General features: G+C 44.2%; 1 protein-coding gene across 1 annotated transcript in view; it reads right to left on the minus strand.

Moving 5' to 3' along the window:
- Positions 1-1,821: 1,821 nt before the first annotated feature.
- The window catches only part of ZC2HC1A (zinc finger C2HC-type containing 1A), a 31,554-nt gene continuing 9,605 nt past the window's right edge, over positions 1,822-23,770 (minus strand). The window contains exons 2-9 of the mRNA XM_056854347.1: positions 22,047-22,123; positions 21,616-21,732; positions 19,444-19,585; positions 16,813-16,961; positions 16,291-16,366; positions 15,363-15,471; positions 12,731-12,841; positions 1,822-2,007 (exon numbers count right to left, since the gene is read on the minus strand). Coding sequence (XP_056710325.1) covers positions 1,833-2,007; positions 12,731-12,841; positions 15,363-15,471; positions 16,291-16,366; positions 16,813-16,961; positions 19,444-19,585; positions 21,616-21,732; positions 22,047-22,123 — 956 coding nt within the window. The 3' untranslated portion in view covers positions 1,822-1,832. The remainder of the gene's footprint in view (positions 2,008-12,730; positions 12,842-15,362; positions 15,472-16,290; positions 16,367-16,812; positions 16,962-19,443; positions 19,586-21,615; positions 21,733-22,046; positions 22,124-23,770) is intronic.

The raw sequence follows: 23,770 nt of genomic DNA on the forward strand, positions 1-23,770 counted from the left end.
TGCTACAAAACGGTGAAATTTAGAGTATTTCTGAACTACATTTTTTATATTGCAAATAGACGACGTTTGCTCAGAAGTGAATGCTGCTTACTTTACTATATGCATAGATTAACATACAACCATTGTTACACACAGAACCCCCAAATGCCGCAATAAAACTTTTACAATGAAGTTTTAGAATACATCTGGAAGGATTGCATGAAAGAGAGTTGCAGGATAATGCAAACAATACAGAATGGTGAGAAATGAGCAAAATTCTATACATTTGGTCCCTTCCTACCAGAACTGGTTACGTTCCACCACATCTAGCCACTGCAACACATTGCAATTAAAACTTACCTACTAAATACTACAGTAATCATTTTCTAGAATTAAAACTGGGTCATCTTCACAATGGGGCACTGCAGCTTTTAGAAAAACCTAGGAAATCCACATCAATGAGCTGGTTAATTCTAGGGACCTGCAATTTACCAGCAACCACCTTTATAGAAAGCAGGGAAGAAAAGAATGATCTTGATCTACTAAGTGCATACCAAGTATATATGCAGTTACTATTAGCTACAGTGTATTTGTAATGGGTTTTGAAAATGAAAATGAAATTTTAAGATTGTATTAATAATCATCCAATGGCAGACCGAAATGACTCTTTAAGAGATCAAAAAATTGGTATCCTTGACAATGGATAAGAGGTAAGAAATTGAAACAAATTATCAAAATCATTTTGGGAAAGGCACAATTAAGTAACATTTTCATAGCTTAAATTATTGAAAGAAAAAACCGATGAAGGTTACGGACTTCAGTGGCCCACTCTAATTTTGAAGGCAAGTGAATTTTGGTTTGATCAAAACCAATGCTATAACCAAAAACGTGTTATCTTTTGAAACTCACCTGCTCCATAACCAGTGCAAAAAGAAAAGCATGATTTCTACTACTGTATCTTACTATCTGTGTAAAATGACTTCAGGGCTCTCTATAAGGGCAAGATATTTTTTTTTTTAGAAATTAGTTGAGAACACACTGAACAAACAGTTCAGCCTATGTTTATGATTTTCTTTTTCGGACTAAGGAAGGAGCAGGGATGTACAACAATGGGAAATAACATTATAGGGCAAGGCAGATAGTGAACAAAATGCACTAAGTTCTTACACATGTTCTATTCAATTCCTTGAGGCTCTTATGGGCAGCAGTGAGTTGGTGGATGGGTCTCACAGATGCCTGAAGGAAGGTGAGTTACTTTGAAAAACCATAGATGAATCTAAAAGAAAAAGTGGTTCATTTAAAAAAAATGAATTAAGGATATGTGAAAAACACCAAGGAAAAATATTTTATTTATACACAAAAGAAGTACCTACTCATAAAGACTTCTGCATGCAGATCTAGGAAAAATGCCAATAAGCCAGGAGAACAATTGTTACAAGATTTAGAATGAACTGCTCCAACAAGTAATGTACTGATTTAACATTTTAGCACAAGGAATTCTTTATTCAACATTTCCTTCAGATAAAATTATTTAGGGCTAGTACTTCCGGGGTGTGACAAGAAAGTATGAGTATAATATATAACAGGATTACAAAAGCCCTACTATTTCTTAATATTTTGCTCCATTAAAGAAATTTCCATCAGTGTCTCAGGAGTATCTCCTTGAATGGCACAATTTTAGGTACTTATCATTTATATACAGTATATTTAGATCTATTTATATATAAATTACTTTGCAATGAAAAAGAAGCTCTTGGAAAATGACTATGGTGCTTCAGCATGAGTTCTGATGAGAAGGTATAGATTTCTGTGCAGCCACAGCGATGAAAGAGCTGGTTATCTTTTGAACACACTCACACCACCATTCGCCGAACTCCACATTCGCAGCAGAATTTTGCAGATTCAACTGGGTATTTGGCTCCGCATTCGTAACAGAATTTTGGTAACTGTGCAGGTGAATTTCCCTCACTGCTTTTAGAGCTTCCTCCGTTGATAGAAGATGAACAGTCTCCGCTCTCATATCCAGTCCTTCATCAAGCATTAAAATTCAAAATGAACCATATTACAAGTTTATCTAAACTAGTATGAATAGTTTTAAAACAATTAACAAGGTATTTATACTAATTTTTCTTCATGGACTAGGTTTTCAACAACAATTATTCTAAAAATGTTGACTTCTTACATAAACCAAAACCAAGCTACTTAGCAATAACTAATGTACCACACATTGGGGAATATAAGGCCAACAGACTGAAGTTGGTTTTCCGTGTATTCTTATCTGTTCTACCAGAAGTGAACATGGCTGGAGCCCAATTAGCAGGCACTGTCCCCACACCAAAGAGGATGAAATCTAAGAGTAGGCTTGACTTTCACAAGTCACCTGAGAAGTAGGTTGCAAATGAATATGCAGAGGAAAGGGGCATGATGATGATCACAAAAGCAAAGCCAGAAAATACTAGCTGAATTCTAGATACACCTCAACAGAGTAGGATTCCCATTTCATCAGATGGTGGACCAAGGCAGCTTATTGTTAAAGGACAAATACATGCTGCTTCTACATCAAGGAGGCAGGGTAGGGAAAAGATCCTCCTTTCTCTTCCTGCTTTTCCTCCCTCTGTCTCTGGGAAAGGAACAAATCTGTCTCTGGGAAAGGAACAAATCCTGTGTGCCACACACACCGAGAGGTACATATGTGCCTGACACTAAGATTCATGAAGACTGTACCAAATTGAATACAGCCTAACAACTATGAAGAACATAGAAACAAGGAAATAAGGTAGGTAAATTGAGATCTTAACTCAGTTCAATTAATATTTTGTGGAGGGGAAACTTGGAGAATTGTTTACTTTGTAGGTAGTGAGCCCTTCCACTCAGCGCTTACCTGCAATATCCTCTTACCCAACGACATTAATTCCCTGACTTACAAATGCCCAAGTTGCAAACACCCCAGGCCATACATACAAATGCAGCAGATACCAGGAAGTCAGCTTAGAAGGCAGCGCACAGCTTCCCCCCATGCCATCCCAAGTATTAGGCAGCTTGTGAGGAGGAGCATGGAAGCACCTCTTCCCCCTCCATCTAGTCTTTGGACTCCCATCAGGTGAGGAGCAGAGTCTTTCCCAGGGATATCTGGGCATTTCAATCGGAAAAACAGTGTTTCACTTACCTGTAACTGTTGTTCGAGTGTCTTTGTGCAGGAACACATGGGATCTGCGCAAGCGCAAAGCCAGCCACGGAGAATTTTTTTCCTAGCTTCTAGAAGCCTCAGCTCTGAAGAGCGCTCCTCCCCCCACTCAGCCAGTGCTGTAGTTTCTCACCCAGTCACCTGACCAAGGGGGAGGGGGCGCTCTTCCTCTCAGTTCTCCAACCTGCCGCTGCGGAGACAAAAGGTTAAAACAAAGACACGTCCCACAGCGGGGAAGGAGGGAGGGATGTGTGCCTGCACGAAGACACTCGATGAACAACAGTTACAGGTAAGTGAAACACCGTTTTTCATCGTCGTGTCTTCAGTGCAGTCCCACATGGGAGAATAGCAAGCTCGCTTACCCAGGAGGAGGGTGTGGGACCCCTCTCAACGGAATAACGAATGGAGCACTACTTTCCCCACTGCAGCGTCCCTGCCAGAATCCACATCCATCGCATAGTGTTTGATGAAAGTGAAAGAACTCGACCAAGTCGCTGCTCTGCAGACATCAAGGATGTTCAATCTCGAAGAAAACGCAGCAGAAGCAGCTGGAGCCCTGGTGGAATGGGCTGTAACTTTCAAGGGACAAGGACGTTTCGCCTTTTGGTAGGCCAACGTGACAGCTGAGACAATCCATCGGGATATGGTCTGGGAAGACACTGCTTTGCCCTTATTAGGGCCTTTGAAACAAATAAACAGATTATCTTGACGTCTAAGGTCTATTGTCCTGTTTAAATAAAATAATAAAGCTCTGCGTACATCCAATGTATGGAGAGTCCTGTCCGAATCCGATTGGGGGTTTGGGAAAAACACGGGCAGAACAATGTCCTAAGAAAGGTGGAAGGTAGATACCACCTTAGGGAGTAAATCAAGACTGGGAAGCAGGACAACTCTGTCGGCATGAAATTTGGTGAAGGGGGGGGTCGAATCTTCATGCAGCTACGTTGCTAACCCTCCTTGCAGAGGTGATGGCCAACATAAATGCTGTCTTAAAGGACAAGTAGGAAAGGTCACACGTGGCCAACGGTTCAAAGGGGGAGCCCATTAGCTTACTGAGCACCAACAAAAGGCTCCACTGTGGAACAGGGGTGGAAACTGGAGGGAAAGTATTATTCAACCCTTTCAGGAACCATTTTGAAAACGTATGAGAAAAAAGTGTCTTAGACTCAAACCCAACGTGGAACGAGGATGGCAACCAAATAAACTTTAATAGATGAGTTAGATAAACCCAAATCTTTTAGGACAGTAAAAATTGAAAAACATCAGGAAGGGGGCATGATGTAGGCATAATACCCCTAGCAGTAGCCCACCCAGAAAACCTCCGCCATTTGGCAGCATATGATTTTCTAGTCGAGGGTTTCCTCGAAGACAACAAAACATCTAAAACCCTTTGCGGCCATAGCGTTAAGGCCGGATTCTCCACACTGCCAGGTACATCGATTGTACCTCTGGGTGAACCCACGGGCCCTGAAGGAGGAGATCGTGGGTGGGTCGTAGAAGAGACACGTTCCCCTTGGCCAGTGAAGCCACCAAGGGAAACCAGGGCCGATGTGCCCAAAACGGGGCAATCAATATGCAGTCGGTCCCCTCGTCCCTCAACTTGGCGACCACCCTGCTCGACAGGGGGAATGGTGGGAAGAGGTAAAACAGTGTCCCTTGCCAGGTTAGTTGAAAGGCGTCCCCTAAGGACTTCTGGCCTGCGGCTCCCCTGGAGCAAAATTGAGGGCACATGGCGTTTTTGGCTGTGGAGAAGAGATCTATGGTGGGCATGCCCCACTGGGCAAATATGTCCCGCTGGTAGACCAGGTTCAGGGACCATTCGTGCGGGTCGGGGGACGGCTGCTTAGGGCATCGGCAATAGTCTTAGCAGTGCCTGCGATGTGTATTGAAGTGAGGTATGTGCCGCGTTGAATGGCCCAATGCCAGATCCTGGAAGCTTCTGCAGAGAGGGCCATGGATCCGGTGCCGCCCTGCTTTGCAATATAGAATTTTGCAACCATGTTGTTGGTGGCTATCTGCACCACCCTGCCAGTGACAAGATCTGGAAAAGAAAGCAGAGCTTGCCAAATTGCTTTAAGCTCCAACAGGCTGATATGGAGACGAGATTGGGGCAATGACCAAAGCCCGCTTGCAATAAGGTTGCCATACAAAGCCCCCCAACTGGACAATGATGCATCAGTAGTGATGTACCGTATTTTTCGCTCCATAAGATGCACCTGACCATAAGACGCACCTAGTTTTTAGAGGAGGAAAACAAGAAAAAAATATTCTGAAACAAGTGGTGTACTAAACTATTTAATAAGCTATTAGAATAATATTTCAACCATGTAAAGTGAACAGCAGTCAACAGTGGAATTAAGAACCATCATCACTGTCATTAACAAATGAAGACAGACTTTAAGGTTCGAGTATTCTTCTAGTCTTCTGTGAACCCCAAGAACTCATCATCACTAGAGTCAGAATTTAGGAAGCTCAGTTGCTCACAATCACTGTCATCACTTTCGTCGCTATCTTCATATAAGATATCATCTTCGTGACCATCCAAAGCATTGCTAATGCCACATTTTTTGAATGAGTGGACAACGATTTCCTCCTTCACCGAGTGCCATGATGTTTTCACCCGTTCACAAACTTGAGTGATAGTGGGCCTCTTCATTCGTCCAGTACGTGTCAGATCATGATTACCAGCAGCCATCCATTTGTTCCACTCTTCTCTCATGAAGACCGTAAATGGTTTGTTGAGGGAAATGTTGAGAGGTTGCAACTGGCTGGTAAGACCTCCAGGAATTACAGCTAGATGAGTCTTCACTTCTCTAAAGCACTTTTTTGTAGTTTCACTAATATGTGCCCTAAACTGGTCTAGTACTAATAAGGCAGGTTTTTTCAGAAGCCCTCCAGGACGTCTGGACCACACTTTTTCAACCCATACTCTCATTCCATTTTCGTCCATCCATCCTTTCTCATGAACATGTACAACTCCTCCTCTTGGAATCACTTCTTTTGGAAATGTTTTCCTTTTGAAAATTAGCATGGGTGGCAATTTGGTGCTATCTGCACAGCAAGACAACACAACTGTGTAATGGGTTTTCTCATGTCCGGAGGTTTTCACTGTGATAGTTTTGGCACCTTTCAGATCAACAGTCCTATTAGATGGCACATCAAAGGTTAGCGGGACTTCATCCATATTCCCAATCTGGCCAATTTCAAACCCATATTTCTTCCTAGCATCAATTACAAATTTATGAAAAGACAGAATCTTAGATTCATATTCTTTTGGCATTTTTTGCGCAATTCTGGTTTTGGTGAGCATAGCAAGGCCACATCGCCTCATAAATCTGTAGCACCACGATGGTGATCCAGTAAAATCGTGAATGCCTTTTTCTAAAGCAATGCGTTTGGCTTCATATGTTATCATTTTTGTAGAGACTGAGAGGCCATTATTCCAGTGATGTGTGATCCATTCTTTCATGGCCACGTCTAACTGTGGCCACTTTGCAGCATTTCCACGAAGAGTGTGCTTACTTTTATCTGCTTTTTGCAGCTTATTCTCCTGTTTCCTCCACTCTCTTATCATTTTTTCAGTTGGAGGTGGCCCAAAATGTCTCTCTTCTACTCTGTTTCCATGCTCCTTAGCATATTTTACGACTTCTAGTTTAAAAGGAATCTTATATGCTAATCTCTTCTGCTTTATCATCCTTGTATGTAGAATGGGGGAGGTTTTCTGCAAGAAAATACAGTAATGAAGGAACTGTCAGTAATGTACCGGTATCTCCAATGTTTACCACTGAGTGCTGACCATGGTTTTCAATCAGAAAACACACTCTGGTGGCACAAAGAAAACAAAGAAGCCCCTCTTGCTAAAAGGCAGTGTGTGCTTTCTCTGTGAACAACAGACAGCCCTGCGCATCATGGGAAGAATCCCCCCGGTCCGAGGAATGAGCAGCATGGAAATTCCAGATGCTGTTCCAGATTGACAGAGATGAAATGCCAGATTTCAAAATTTAGAATTTCAAACACAGACAAAATCCTAACTGTTGGAAGACCTGATGGGAGGGAGAGAGAGCGGGTACAGAGCTCAGAGGTTGTCCTCGTCTACTGCCTGTTTCAAACTAGCAATTGGGTTAATAAATCTCAAAATAGTCATAGTGCTTGGCATTTACAGAATGCTCTGAAGAAATGGTCCACATCTACCATGGAACGGAGTATTGTGAAAGATTCTGGGAAGTATTCTCACATAGTTGTTCCAAGTTAGCTGAGAACTGCGCCCAAAGCCTCCCTGCCACAGCAGGTTGTGGGAGCAGATCAGATGGGATGAGCCAACTCTCTTTCAGGAGGTCTCTCCCATTGGAATTGACCTTAACGTTGAGGAATGCTTGATAAGGCAAACCTGGAGTGTTTCAAGTGCTTCCTGTACATTCGCTGTCATTGGTGCAACACCCCTGCAAGGTGCAGTGAGCATGTGGGGGGGGGGGGCAGAGGTGTCCAGGCTAAGATAACAGCGATTTCATAGAATCATAGAGTTGGACAGGACCACCAGGGTCATCTAGTCCAACCCCTTGCACAATGCAGGAAATTCTCAACTACCTCCCCCATACACCCCCAGTGACCCCTACTCCATGCCCAGAAGATGGTTTGTCTAAGGCCTTGTAGTAGGCTTACCATTTTCCCACTGGGGACAGAGTAACCCCTAGCTCCTATTGCCCGCTGCCACTGAGCTGGCCAGCAAGAGGAAATGCCTGGAGAAATGTGGGGGGGGGCACATCCCTAGGCCACCATCCTTTGTGTGTATAATACAGGCAAAATACAGAAATAATAATGCTGCAAAACACCCCCCCCCCAATATTTCTCTTCCCCTTTTCTTTTGCAAGCGCCCCATGAAATCCTTGCCAGAGTTTCAGTGATGCCTTCAAAGTTTCAGGTTGTTAGCGCTCGCGACCTGCTCTACCTGCACGAGGGGGGGGGACGGAGGCGACTTTTCCTTGCACGACCGTCTTCCCCAGCAAAAGCTTTCCTTGCACGACCGTCTTTCCCCACCACGTGCCCCTTGCTGCGCGTGCATTGAGAAACGACAGCCTCCTTCCTGCTCCTCCCAAACCACCCTTTTTCCACGGCTCGGCTCCCTGAGGCGCCTGCGTGTCACGCTCACCCCCTCCCGGCCGCGGGTTTTGCCAGCTGGCTGGCGGAGTCTTGGCCGGCTCCTGGGGCGACCCGGCCCCGCTGCTCTCGGCGGCTGGGAGGGAGGGTCTTGGCTGGCTCCCGGGGCAGCCTGGCCCCGCTGTGCTCGGCGGCTGGGAGGGAGGGTCTTTGCCGGCTCTTGAGGCAACCCGGCCCCGCTGCTCTCGGTGGCTGGGAGAGTCTTGGCTGGCTCCCGGGGCAGCCCAGCCCCGCTGCGCTCAGCAGCGCAGAGGGAGGGTCTTGACCGGTTCCCGGGGCAGCCCGGCCCCACTGCTCTCGGGTGCTGGGAGGGAGGGTCTTGGCTGGCTCCCGGGGTGGCTTGGCGGCTCACAGGGGCCTCCCGCCCCCAGCTGGCTGGCAGTGCCGGGGCGGCCTGGCCCTGCTGCCGCTGTGCTGGGCAGCTGGGAGGGGCCTCCCGCCCCCCAGCTGGCTGGCAGCTTCCTAGCCGGCTCCTGGGTGCGCCAGCTCTGCGCTGGTCTGCCACGGCCGGGCCTCTCCGCAGCTTTGCCCTTCTCCCCGGGGGCCGGATTCCCCCACATTCACTCCATAAGACGCACAGAGATTTCCCCTCACTTTTGAGGAGGAAAAAAGTGCATCTTATGGAGCGAAAAATACGGTACATTTGAGGGGAGGAGATACCAAAGGGAACACCCTCAGACAAGTTAGAAGGGGAGTTCCACCACAGCAGGGACCTCACCATCTGTCTAGGGACTGAAAATTTCTTGGATTGATGACCAAGAAGGGGCCTAAATTTCCTTAAAAACCAATTTTGGAGAGGCCTCATGTGCAGCCTAGCTGTAGAAACTACAGGAATCGTAGATGCCATGAATCCCAACAGTTGTTGTATGTGTAGGCCAGACTGAAACCAGTTAGACTGAAAAAGGTGCACAAGGCGCCGTATGGGCCGGACCCTTTTGGAGGGAAGGAACCCTCTCCCGATAACAGAATCCAGTATCCCTCCAATAAATTCCAACCTTTGGGCAGGCTGAAGGGTGGATTTAGCATAATTGACCACCAACCTAAATCATTTAAGGTGTGAAGGGCAAAGGAGACATGTGCAGACAGCACATCCGGGGAGTCCCCCACAAACAACCAGTCGTCTAGATAGGGGTAGACGATGCAGCCGTGGACAGCCAAGTATTCCACCACCACCGCCAGGCGAGAAAACTCGAGGGGCAGTAGAAAGCCCGAACGGAAGAACATTGAACTGATAACGTTGGTGGCCACATACAAAATGCAGGTATTTTCTACAATCTGTGAATAGGTATGTGAAAGTAGGCGTCTTTCAAATCGACAATACAAAACCAGTTAACAACACGTAGGAGACCTAAGGTGTCAACCAGGGAAACCATTCTGAACTTGTTCACCCGAAGGAACTTATTAAGACCTCTTAGGTTTAAAATCGGCCTTTTACCACCATCGTTTTTGCTTACTAGGAAGTAGCGTGAGTAGTAACACACCCCTTCTCGGCCTCAGGTACCAAAGATATGGCACCTTTCCGGATGAGGGTGGAAACCTCATCGCGCAACACTTGAGGAACGACATGGGAGGTCGTTGGAGGGGGTACATGCGGAGGCAATGATGTGAATTCTAAGAAATAACCAACTTTTATTATTTTCAACACCCATTTGTCACCAAACAGCGAACACCAAACATGGTAAAACTGAGATAACCGGTCTTGGAACATAATACCCTCAATAGGTTGGACTAGTCAGGCATTCTTGCCCTTGTTGAACCTGCCAGGGGACGCCTGAGAACCTTTCTTCCCACGAAACTTAGGTGGGAACCATCTCTCTTGTTGAGGTGGGTTGTAATGGGAACGAAACTGCCCCTGGTTTTGGGACTGGCCTTGGAACCTATAAGGCCTATTAAAGGCCTGGGTGGGTCAGAGAAAATATTTGGGTTTATAGGACGAAGTTTGGGAAGCCGTAATCCCTAGGGATTTTGAGCTGGTTTTTGTTTTCCGGAGTCTGTCTAAAACGACATCCATCTGTTCGCTAAAGAGTTGGGATCCTACAAACAGTAGATCTTCAATGCGAACTTTGGTGTCGTAAGGAAGTGCCGAGGCGCGAAGCCAGGAGTGTCTCCTGATCGCTACTGAGGTAGACATGGCTCTACTTATGCTGTCGGCCACATGCCTGGAACCCATGAGCAGGCTTCTCCCAATGGCCATCCCGTTGGACTGGATAGTTCCAGCTAAGGGTTTAGTAATGTCATCCAAGAGACCAATGTATGGGGACATCTTGTCCCATAGGAAATACTGGTACCGGCTCATAACCGCAATGAAATTTATTATTTTAGCCGACTGTATTGTGGCAGTGTAAATCTTCCTCCCCATCAAATCTAACTTTCTACCTTCCCTGTCCTGAGGGGAGGTATGGGAGCCTGTCTGGAATCATCTCGACATCGAGGGGACTTGCGACGCGGAGAGCGGTCGGAACGATGCCTGGTAGAGGCGGGTCTATCCGCGGCTCTCAACGTCGACGGGATGTCGCCGGAGAAGCGTGACGCCGGGAGGCAGGCGAATACCTTCGTCGTGACGAAGTAGTCGACGTTGAACGACCACGATGTCAACCGCAGCCACAATCATAGCCGCGATAGCGAGAATCTTGAGAAGTATGGTCACGGCGATAGCAGCCTCGGGAACGGGCCGAAGAACAGGACCTTGATCGACGTCGAGGTGACCGTTGTGCCTTAGACCGTGTGCGACGTCGAGATGCAACATCTCGCCCGGGGGAGCGGCTTCGATGCGGCGAAGCATCCACGCACGGGGAGGGTGAATGACACCGAGTGGGTGTAGGCTCGTGCCGAGATGAGTCGTCCCCAGCCAGGAAGGCAGAACAGCTGCAAGGGGGTGTACTGTGGCTGACGGAGACCATACTAGACCCCGAACTGAATGGAACGGACACCCAGCTAAGCACCGAAGGAGACCGAGAGACTGGTGCAGTCGTATGAGTGATCTGCTCTGAAGTCAGCGCGACGTCGTGCTTAGGCGTCGAGTGTCGAGGCGAAGGGGTTCAACGTCGAAGGGGCTCATCTCGACGTGGAGACGGCCCTAAAGGGAGCTGTGTCGACCCCGATGCGGATTGAGATATGACCGACTTCAATCACTTGGAAGACGCTCCTTCAACCGTTCCCGTAGATTTTATCTTGGCCTTCTTCGCACCCCCGGGAGGAAGGGAAGAGGCCTTTCCATGCGAAGACGTCGAGGAAGAACGGGTGCAGAAAGCGGGGCCGAAGCGACCGAAGGGGGTTTAGCAGAGTCAGACGACCCGATCTGGGGCTGTAAGGACTGCTTCCAAAGTGCAGCATTAAGCCTGGTAGCCCACTCTTCACGAGACCGCTTTGGCATTCGGGCACATTCCCAACAGGAAGAAGGGATATGGCCCTCACCAAGGCAAAGGACACACTTGGCATGGCCGTCCTTTTTTGCCATTTTAGATTTGCACTTGGCACACTTTTTGAAGGGGGCCCCAACAGACTTAACTTTGTCCTTCGACTTCTTCCCGTTAGACTTCAGTGGACGTTGAATCCTTCATTTTTACCTCAGAAAGTTATAGAAACCTCTGAGGAAAAACAGAGCTGAAGCTCAACAGGTCCTCTCTCCGTGGCAGCAGAAAGAGAACTGAGGGGAAGAGCGCCCCCTCCCCCTTGGTCAGGTGACTGTTTGGGCAGGAAACTACAGCACTGGCTGAGTGGGGGGAGGAGCGCTCTTCAGAGCTGAGGCTTCTAGAAGCTAGGAAAAAAATTCTCCGTGGCTGGCTTTGTGCTTGCGCAGATCCCATGTGGGACTGCACTGAAGACAGGACGATGAACCTGTCCTTTTTAAGTGTGCCCCCCCCCCCCCCCGCCAGTTAGCTGCTATTCAAAGAATCCAAAAATTGGAAAAACTTTGGTTGGAGTATGAGTTAAAGAAATCTGTGCCCCCCCCTTGTCCCAAAGTGTGATCTTTGGTAAACGTTTTCAGTCTTCTTTAACTAAACGCAAGCCAGCACTAGAATTCAAGGAAAATATTTCTTTAAAATCTTATTCTACTCTTTTCTCTATCTTGTATAAGTACAGCAAACTACTGTATTGTTTTTCTATGTTTCCTATTATAAGCATGCAGTATTTTAGCAGCATTATGGGTTAAATGGGCTTCTCTGAGCTAAAGTGGGAACCAAAATCTATTGCACGGTATCTCTATGGGAAAAATGTTCTACGTTTCAAACATCCACTTTGCAAACAAACTTTTGAAACACGACCTGTTTGAAGCAGGGGACTTACTGTACTCTGCCAAATAATGCAGACATTTCCAAACCCTACCCCATTCATGCAGTTCTAAGTATTCACATTTCCCAAAAACCCAGCATCTTTTTTTAAAAAATTGGGATTATAAGAATTGTTATCCACCTGTTAGAGTTGCTTTCAGTACCATAAGATTTTCTTTTGTTTGCCATTATGCCCATGCCAGTGTTTCGTGCCATACCGGTAGGTGCTCCTGTCCGTGGTTTCATGGGGCCTCTACAAAATAGTATTAATTCAGTAAATTAAAAGGAACAAGCGGGAACCCAAAAAGACTTGCGGGAGGCATATCATTTCCTCCTCCCTATTTCTCCTCTGAAAGCCCTCATAGCTGATCCTTTTTCCTGTGTCCTTTTCTCCTTCCCATCCAACAACCAATCTACCTTTATCAGCCCTTTGTCTTTAGCTTTCCTTCTCCTCCTTCCCAGCAGCCTCTACCTAGGAAAACTATGGCTCGATTGTGTGGTGCCAGCCACTAGGCCAAGACCCTCTTGCATGGTAGAGAACCCGCAAGGACTTGTGGGGTGGCACCTCATTTTCCACAACATCTCCAGGTATTTTACAACCTGGAACTGGCAACCCTAGTCAGGCCTGGCCCCCAAGAGTCCTCCCTCAAAGGCCAAAATAGGCCTGGAAAGGACCCTGCTCTCTCCCCGCCCCCCGTTATATCTTGGATAGACTGTTCATTTGGTCCTTCAAAAGCAGCATCAAGTACTGCATCAGCAGCCTGATGCAGGTAAACCTATGCAGATCTGCAAGGGTGGATCTCTGCCTCCAGAACCCACCCATCGAGACAGAGAGCTATTGATTGCAGTTCTGAACAGAGAAGGCATGAGTGTGAATGTACATGTGGGCCACTCTTGAAGCACAAATGGGGCAGCAACTTTGTTTCTTTAGCAATGGTACCGCATACAGTAATACATACTCATAAACAGCAGCCTTCTCTGAAACAGAAAGTAGCACACACATTTTCAATTATACAAGCAACCTTTTAGCAGCCTCTCTGGCAATGTACTCCAGGTAAGATAACCCAAAGCAACGTTTCATCCATGTTTTCAAACAGCAGCTTTGTGCCCTGTGTGTAAATTCCTCATCTATCAGACATTCCATAATGTAGAGGGTACATGTATCATACTACTGATGGCAAGGGTCAGAAATTCGTTCTGTACACAACTTCTCTTGGCACAGAAGTATCATATCTCAAATGGGATTACACGGGGCATTCGAACCATTGCAGCACCAGTTGCTTTGGCTCAGATACAGAGTTCTAGAGGAGCTCAGATGTGTATTCAAGCTGCCAACTATTACAGGGGTTCTTCATTCATTTGAATGAAAGCCAGTCCAAACATATCGCTCCCTCTCTAGCAGAGCTAGGTCTGTACAGAACCAAACAAAGAAAAACTTGAAAGCATGGTCTCGGACCTGTGTACTTGGTGCTGTCGTATGCATGCTGCGAGCAGGTTGTACTTTGGAATTATGTGTTTCAGTCAGATAACTAGAAATCTATAGTCTCCTCCTTTTCCTTACAGAGATAATACTGGTCCTCTTCTTATTTCCGGGATTTCTGCTTAAAATGACTCTAGTTTCAGTAGCTTCACAGAAACACCTCTATTTTAGATTTGTTTCCCTTTCCCCGTATAAAATGAGAAAATGGCCTTTTATCTGCCCCCATCCATTAAAAGAAATTCAAAATACACAAGCAACACATACATATATTATGGTAGCAATAAAATGTCTTTGATCACAGAATCAGCAATTGTATATTTCCCCCCCCCCACCCCGAATTTTATTTTTAAAAATAAGTTTTATAAAGCCCCAGCGGCTAATTGGTTCCCATGTAGAGTTAAATATTGCCACCTAGAGGGCAAACTGAAAAATATTCTAACTTAAAAAAACCATACTATTTTAGGAGTTAGTTTTGACTACCCATAACAAGATATTCCAGTTGACATCTAGAAGTAAGAGAGCCATGGCAATCAAATCAAGATGTCTCCCTATAACTGCTATGTTTCAAGGGTCATCTTTGCAGTCAGACTAATGCACTTTGCACCTGCACAAAGTTTCAAAACTTCTAGAGGTGAGGTGCACAACATGTGGCCCAGTGGAGCTCTGGATGTCCAGCCGAGCTAGGGCATCCTGTCCCTTTAACAGAAGCTTAATGGGATGTTATTTATCACCATGCCACCATGAAAAGCTTCAACTGCCCATCTGTACATATTAAGCCACTAATGAAGGGGCAGAACATTTTTTTTCTCCTCACTGTTGGCAACTCTAGGCAAGACCCATGGTAACTACTGAAACAAAAAAAAAAAAACACCCTCTTTTTAAAAGGAAAAAAACCCCTGAACTGGTCCCCTAGGTAAAATGGATCAAGGTATATAGGGTATTGGCAACTACATCTATATCCCCAGATTTCAGAATCTGCTTTGAAATTAACAGAGAACCAGTATGGTTGACAACAACCTAGAGAAAGAAAAGTTTTTAGTCCCTTTAACAGAGGCTTAATGTGTGCAAATGGGCAGGTGAAGCTTTTCATACCATGCTTGTAAGTAACATCACCTGGTAAACAGCATCCTATTAAGCCTCAATTAAAGTGAGTTTGTCTCCAAGCAACTCTAAGACCCTGGTTGAAGTGGTTAGTGTTGGGCTAGGGGAGAGCGTACAAAATGAGACCAATGAAGCATATTTGTTAATTATCTAACAATCCACTCACCATACACAGAACTAATTGTGCACTTACCCTGTCTGTGGGCTTGTTGTCCTTACTGAGTTTTTCTGAGCTAGAGATGAACTCTGGATTTTGCTTCCCACAGGCCCACTGGTCGGCAACATTTTGTTTGCAGGTGTACCTTTTGACGCAAGAATGAAAAGATTTTCTGTGTCTAGTAGGTATCTTTTTTTAAAAAAAAAACGTTTTTCACAGATGAACAACTGAGACTTAAATAAATGAAGCACAAGTCATGCATAAGAGAAATTCCATTAAGTGACCCTGGAAATAGTCTCTTGTGCCCTGGATCACCTAGAAGGACTCATGGCTGACTGAGAATTTAAACCCAGGTTTCCCCTCACCTAAGACCCACACTCTAGCAACTGAGCCACACTGGCTCTTATTCTGGAAACTTTCATAGTTTTGAAATTTAATAGTTTTGAAAGGCAACAACACATTTAAGTTAGACTTTCAAAATTTAAAAATCCATTTATTCACATTTCTGCCCCAACAGCTTCTGGTTTCTCTCCTACCACTGTGATATCTTGTTTCCTGTGACACAAACAGAGAAACCCCTTCTTTATTCTGTATCCTTAAATGACAAAGAGAAACAGCCACTGAGGGTTGCACACAGGGAGGCCTGAGAGGCAGTGCATATAGCTGCAATAACACAAAACTTTTTCTAGTCTGATACTCATTTTGGACAAAGAATACTGACAAAGAACACAGCTAGAGCCTCCACCTTGTGGTGAGCCCCACCTGCACCCCACTCACAAAGGGTCCTAACTGAATCAGTTGAAACTTGCAATTTTACAGAAGTGACACGAAAGCCTAAAATTACCAGGATGTCATATGAGTGTTTTAACAACAATGGGCCTTATGAGAACTGCCCCGTGTTGCTATTCATGCATTCCTCTTAAGTAACATCAAATCACATCTGTGATAATTTTATTGATATTACTTGGCTGCGGCAAACGTGATGAGGCTGGCGATGTTATCCCCGTGGAAGGCATCTTCTTTACAGATGGCGACTTGTACTAAAATAAACATAAAACCAAATCAAATAACTCTTTAAATACTTAAGACTCAAACTAGAAAGATAAAGGGGGAAATGAGATGCCCCCTGCAAATCCTTGCTGTTCCCTGCTTGTAGAAAAGTATTTGCTAGCAATTACTGTGCTGATTCAGTCCTTGGACTTGCCCCATACTTTAGGAGCACAAATAGCTTCTTATACATATATTACTCATTTGTAAATACCAACCTTCAAAGCTCTTAAGTAAAACAATAATGCAGTCAAAACTCATAAAATTGTTATTTGTCTGTGTCTCTGTATTCTGTTTTAATTTTTTCTTTTTTAATGTCTTGAGAAACAAAAGTCTAAAGTTAAGTTACTCAGCTGCAAGAAGGTTTTTGACTTCAAAACCTGTTATTGACAAAATGGGTAGGAAAAAACTTTTAGGTTTAGATGGTAGCATAATTTACCTGGGATCTAGTAGGAAGCTTCCCTTTAGCCTCAGTAACCACTTTCCCTTTATTAGCAATACGAGCTGCCTGTTCTTTACAGAAATTTATGTGTCGATCAGCTGCACTTTCACTAAATCTTCTCTGGCAATAAGGGCACTGGATGTAATCTGAATTCAACAACAATCAATGAAACACAAACAAAAAAATAAAGTCAATAAATTAATTTGTGTTGCAGTCTGACTTTTGGTCTGGACTAGATCCAATGGAACAGTTTACAATAAAAACCACATACAAACAATATATCTACTAAAACCACCAGAAATAATATACCCTGAACGTACATGCTAGTAGTGAGGGGTTTGGCAGATCCTGTTGAAGGGAGTGCCTAAGGATGGGTGCTATGATGAAAAATATTTGGTCTCCATAGTCATTAGCTTACTTAACCATGGTTAAGGAACCTGGAAAGGAGAGCCAGCATGGTGTAGCGGTTAAGAGCAGTGGACTCTGATCTGGAGAACCGGGTTTGATTCCCCACTCCTCCACATGAGCGGCGGAAGCTAACCTGGTGAACTGGATTTGTTTCCCCACTCCTACACACGAAGCCAGCTGGGTGACCTTGGGCAAGTCACACTCTCTCAGCCCCACCTAACTCACAGGGTGTCTGTTGTGGGGAGGGGAAGGGAAGGTGACTATAAGCCGGGTTGAGTCTCCCTTAATTGGTAGAGAAAGTAAGCATATAAAAACCAACTCTTCTTCTGAACTGGGTTGGTTTCCCCACTCCTACACATGAAGCCAGCTGGGTGACCTTGGGCTAGTCACAGCACTCTTAAGAGTTCTCAAAGCCCCACCTACCTCACAGGGAGGTAGTTGTCTGTTGTGGGGAGGGGAAGGTGATTGTAAGCTGGTTTAATTCTTCCTTAAGTGGTAGAGAAAGTCAGCATATAAAAGCCAACTGCTGTTCTTCTGAAGATAATGGAATCACATGGAGTGTCTCCTGGAAGTAAACCGGCCTCCAGACCATTTGGAGGTTTAAAGGTAAGAGCCACCACTTTTAATGGTGTCAACCAATGAAATGATTGGAGCAATTTGACCTTAGCAGATATTATAGCAGAACAGTGGCCAGATCACAGTTCCTCAGGATTGGCCCCCATTGGCAAATCAGCTGAAGCAATGGAAAAGGCCGTCCTGGGATGCCACCATCTTGTGCTGCCACGCTGGATCCAAGGGCACCCTTTACTCTTTCAAGGGGAGTGTGAATCCCAGAATAAGCAACCCATCTGATCCTAGTGAGTGACTGAACTGTCAACTATTTCTCTTTGTGTGAATTGAGCCAAGGATTATTAACCCTCAATAAATCCATTACTATCTACATAAAACGATTCAAAGGATAAACTACACAGCTACATGAAACAGAAAAGAGAAGGCAAGAGAAGACTGTCGTCATCATCCTAAAACAACGTACCCAAACTCTTCTCACAATTAGTAGCCCCAGTACCCCCAAACTATGCAGATGAACTTACCCAACCACTACTGTCATCTTCCAAGGCCCTGCTTCAAGTGCCCCTGCCTTCCGAGATTAGGTAGGTGGCTACCAAGGAGAGGGCCTTTTCGGTTATAGCACCAAAACTTTAGAACTCTCTCCCAGAGAAACTCACCGGTCCCCTCTGTTGCCATCTTCTACTAGCATGTGATGATTTTTTTTTTGTTTCATTTGGTGTTCTTTCAGTGATCCCTCCTTCCTGTCTCTTATTTGGTGGTTTTTATGTACGTGTATTTTATTGTATTATACGTGTATTTTAGCCTGGTTTTAAGTGTTTTTGCATGGTTTTAAAGATGTTTTTATTATGTATGTTTTTAATGTTTCCTCTGTGTGTGTAAAGTGCTGTCAAGTCACAGCTGAGTTATGGTAACCCAGTAGGGTTCGCAAAGAAACAGACTAACAGAGGTGGTTTGCTATTGCCTTCTTCTGCATAGTAAAGGTCCCCTGTGCAAGCACCGGGTCATTCCTGACCCATGGGATGACGTCACAACCCAACGTTTACTAGGCAGTGTTTACAGGGTGGTTTGCCAGTGCCTTCCCCAGTCATCTTCCCTTTACCCCCATCGACCTCGGAAGGATGGAAGGCTGAGTCAACCTTGAGCCGGCTACCTGAAACCAACTTCTGTCAGGATTGAACTCCGGTCGTGAACAGAGCTTGGACTGCAGTACAGCAGCTTACCACTCTGCGCCGTGGGGCTCCTCTGCACAACAACCCTGCTATTCCTTGGCAGTCTCCCATCCAAATACTAATCAGGGCTGACCCTGCTTAGCTTCTGAGATCTGACGAGGTTGGGCTAGCCTGGGCCATCCTCTACAGCTCTACTAATCCAAGACATACACACTACTCTAGATGGCATCAGTTGCTAATGAAACAGCTTACAATTTTAAAAGAAGTGCAAAGAAAGCACAAAAATGTACTGTTGATTTGTCTTGGACTGCATGTTATTCAAGTCATACTCAGTCCAGACTTGTGAGACTTTGAAAGGAAGAGTGGATATGTCAGGATATTATCCAAAATAATATTGTTTGGCTAACTAGATTTTGCAGTTCTTGAAAAGTATTTATGAAATAGTTTTTATCTTTTTCACCAAGCATCTCACGTTACTTACCTGGATCATAAGAAGGTGGCGGTGGTGGTGGCAGCTTCCCTCCTTCTTTAAGAACCTGATCAACTCCTTTGGCTGCTCTTATTGCTGCTATGAGCTCCTGATGTTTTCGTCTCCAGTTTGATGGCTTCTTGGGTGGATCTGGCTTAAGAAGCCAATAAGGGAAACACACACATTTGTGTTTTGATACAAATGCATTTCTCAGCTCTGTAACCAACGCTAAACTAGAACCACTAAATATATAATTCTGTTATGTCCTTCCTCAGAAAGAGGATAATAGTTATAAAACCTATATTTAATATGGATGCTCAAACACCTGTTGGCGGCAACTGGTAAGCTTATTTACCCATAGGCTGTTTGGTTGTTTGCAGTCTGTTTTGGTCTATTTGCAGGTATAGGATACTTATTTATTTACATTATTTATAGTCTGCCTTTCTCACTGGGACTCAAGGCAAATTACACAGAGTGAATCAATACAATCAACAAGATGGGACATTCAATAAACAATGAAGTAGGATCCCGGTTGTAATACCAACCAGAAGTCTAAAACACAGAACTGACGCAAAGCATAACATTCACCAGATGCAAATTACACAACAGGATCCAAACCTCAGCAAAGTATACACAGTAGTACAGACCACAGTCCCCAATAACTTATCCAAGTTACCCTGGGAAGCCCTCTCCCATAATACTAGAACACGGGGTCATCTGCTGAAGCTGGAGGGTGAGAGATTCAAAGCAGATAAATGGAACTATTTCTTCACACAAGACATAGTTAAATTGTGGAACTCCCTGCCCCAGGATGTGGTGATGGCTGCCAACTTGGAAGGCTTTAAGAGGGGAGTGGACATGTTCATGGAGAGGGCTATCCATGGCTACTAGTTAAAATGGATACTGGTCATGATGCATAACTATTCTCTCCAGGATCAGATGAGCATGCCTATTATATTAGGTGCTCTGGAACACAGGCAGGATGGTGCTGCTGCAGTTGTCTTGTTTGGGCTTCCTAGAGGCACCTGGTTGGCCACTGTGCATACAGACTGCTGGACTTGATGACCTTTCTTATGTTCTTATGATCTCTACCTCCAAACTTCTCAGTAGATCCCTGCAAGGCCTGAGGCTCAGGAAGATGTTTGGGAGGCTGCTTCTGTTTGGCGTCCATTTGCAGTGTAACAGGTTGGGTGAACAGCTCAGCAGTGTTTGGGACAGCTCATTACGCTCACCACAAGATTCACTGCATTCCTAATATTTAGCTCCTAGGTAGGGGAAGTTACCACATGCCAGATTAATGACCACACTCTCCCTGTCTACCTGCCTTATCATCCTGCTGTTGTTAGGATTGGGGATGCCCAGTCTCTGGGAACTATTCCTGAGCTTTCAGTCATAATTTGATATGTAGTTAGATGTTATTTAGCAACAGCTAGATAATCCATCATATGAAATCTACCCTTGTGGGCATAAGAGTAAACAAGCTTCCGACCATTACTATAAAAATAAGCCATTTTCTGTGCAACCTGAAAACTTCTACATTATCAGAAATTGGTTCAATTTAAGCTTAGTTCTTCTGTGTTTTGTAAACCCTTTCTTGCAAAAGGACAAGTAATCTTCTGGGTAGCAACATGAGTTAGAATCACACATATTTTTTCTCTTCACTGTATTTCAGAAGTTTCCTTGCCACAGAATATGGGTTCAACAGCAAATGTCAAATATAGTAAATATTCACAGTATTACGCTTGATCTTAGCCAAAAGGCTGAGAAGCGATAATATCCACATTAATACATGGCCCTGCATAGAAATTAGCTACTACTATTTAAGGAAAAAAGGCCCTTCAGTATGTGCTTCTGTAGAGTCTCATGTAGTATAAACAGCACTACTTAAATTCAACTATAACTTAATAATCCTAAGGATGTACTACTGAAAAAGAAGTAAAGCTCATGGAAATCAATGGGAATTACTTTTGTGTAAATATGCTTAACATCAGACTGGCAATTTTTTTCTCCTATATTTCGTTTATTTCAAAAATAACATTTTTTGTCAGTTAGTAAATTTGTTCAAGATATATTTCATGACTGACTACACAAATAAACTTTCACCAAAGCCATAACATGCATGTAACTCAACTACATTATCCATGCCTGCCAAAAATTGTCATATTCTAGCATTCCTGTACCTACCCGTGGTTTCAGAGGTTTTACTATGGAAATATCAGTTCCCTCTGCTCTCTGTCTGCTGGAGTCAAACGTTTTCCTTTTCTTAGCAGCAGTTTTTTGGCAAATTGGAACATGTTTTTTCTATTAGTGGGAGGAAAAAGAAATGCAAGTTTGGAATTAGAACAAGATCCCCCCCCCCCCATCACCGCTCTCAAATTACTAGCTATCGATATCATGAAAAATGGTCAAGGAAAATCTGGCAGATTAAATCTTCTATATTTGTTCACTTTATTCTGAATAAGCAAGTCTAAAAAATTAAGAATAAATAAAAGCATCAACATTTAAGTGTATGACTCTACAGAGTGCAAGGAATTGGAAACAACGTGGTATTAACAATTTCCACTTTTAAAAATACATGCTTGCTCTTGATTAAAATCAAACAATTTTCTACTCACTAGTGCATTTGGGAAAAAAGTCCTCCCACAGATCTTGCATGGTAACAAATGTTCAGTTTGCACTGTACTTCCATTACCTTAAAAGAAACATAGACTCAAAATTACCCCACAGATTAGGGCAAAACAATTTCACCATTCATCACTTAACCAGGGACATTATTAATCGACATTCTTGTTCAGTATACCTATAAATGAGAGTACAACAAACTCATGTAATTCATGAAGTGGCTTATAGAGAGAGCATGACACTTTGTCATCCCATAGTCACTTGAGAGAAACCTGTGAAACCACAGTCCTTGGGAATCTAAGTATTGGTTGGGTTCCTGCCCGATTCTATGGCTGTACATGGGGTTCTAACATGAATAATCGAAGAATGTGCACTGTTATGTAAACATGATTTGGAGTTGAAGGATGAAATTTCCTACATCTTGGGACAATCCCTCCCCCAAAATCCCAGCCATTGCAAGGAACCATCTCCTAGTGTACCCAAAATATTAATTACATTAATTCCAAACATATCCAGAATTACTACATCTATTTTCAAAACTTCCAATTCTAATCCTGATTTATAGGCTAACCTAGGAATAGAAAGAAGTCAATGACTTTTTTTATCTAGAACAAGGCCGTATTATATGACCTTTTCCTGTGTTCAAAAGAACAGACTTACCTTGTCAGAATTCAGATCTTTTTAAAAAATCCTTTTAAATACAGCTTAGGAAATTAACTATATGGCCAACACAAAATGCTCAAGTTCTTTGTCTGCAAGCAAATGTCCAAATATTGTCATTCTTATACACTGACTGACACTTAACCACATAATACATTTTCCCAAAGTAAATACCAAGCAAGGGAGGGTGATATGTTCTGGGAGTCTATTCCTCCCAGGAATACGGGGGGTCAATTTGGTGCATGGGTAGAGAATGCTTAATGATTAATGATAAGACAACCGTGGGGGGGGGCATTATTTGTCCCATTGTGCTCCATGTGTACTTTTCAGGTTGGAAAAACAGCTGACATCATCCTTGGGTGCCTCCTGGGTGTCGGGTCCACTTGTCTGCCTGCTGCAGATGGCTTCAGGGGGAAAGAAAACCGGTCCCACCAGGTGTGGGGCTGTCACCATGGCATGTGGTTTGGTCTTAGTAGATTCATTTGGGTAGTGGCTGAGGCACAACAATAAGCTTGAGTATTTGGCGCATTTGATTAACTGGCAACCTTCACTCCCCCTCAGTGCCAAACAACAAAGCTTGGGGAAAAATGTATCATATGGTAGGCCTCAAGACCGAATAAATGGTGGGGGGGGGAAGCTCATGAGGCTTTATTCAAATTTAAGTGACTGGCAAAAGGTATATTATGAAGTATTAAAGCAGCATCACTGAATAGTTCTGTTCCATGTCCTTCCAACTCTATTAAGAGAAACGCAAGGAACATGGAACATAGCCTCACCAGATGTGAGTGAAGAATAGAAGGTAAACTCCAGTCTACCAATGTGTTGCTGGGAATCTTGCAAATGCTGCTCAACTGGAAGGATGTTCAGTGACACATTTGTATTCTTCAGGAAGAGAAAGACTCATGATGAAATGTAAGGCCAAAACTAGTTTACATTTACAAGCTGGTAAACCATAGGAATTCTAAGAAAATAAGGAAAGCAAAACAGGCCCAAACAATATATAAATCAGCATAGCCCTGGTGAAAGAGAAGAGGCTCACACAGGAATGCGTCAGGGA

The sequence above is a fragment of the Euleptes europaea genome, chromosome 8, assembly GCF_029931775.1.
Source record: "Euleptes europaea isolate rEulEur1 chromosome 8, rEulEur1.hap1, whole genome shotgun sequence".
In the NCBI taxonomy this organism is placed as follows: Eukaryota; Metazoa; Chordata; class Lepidosauria; order Squamata; family Sphaerodactylidae; genus Euleptes; species Euleptes europaea.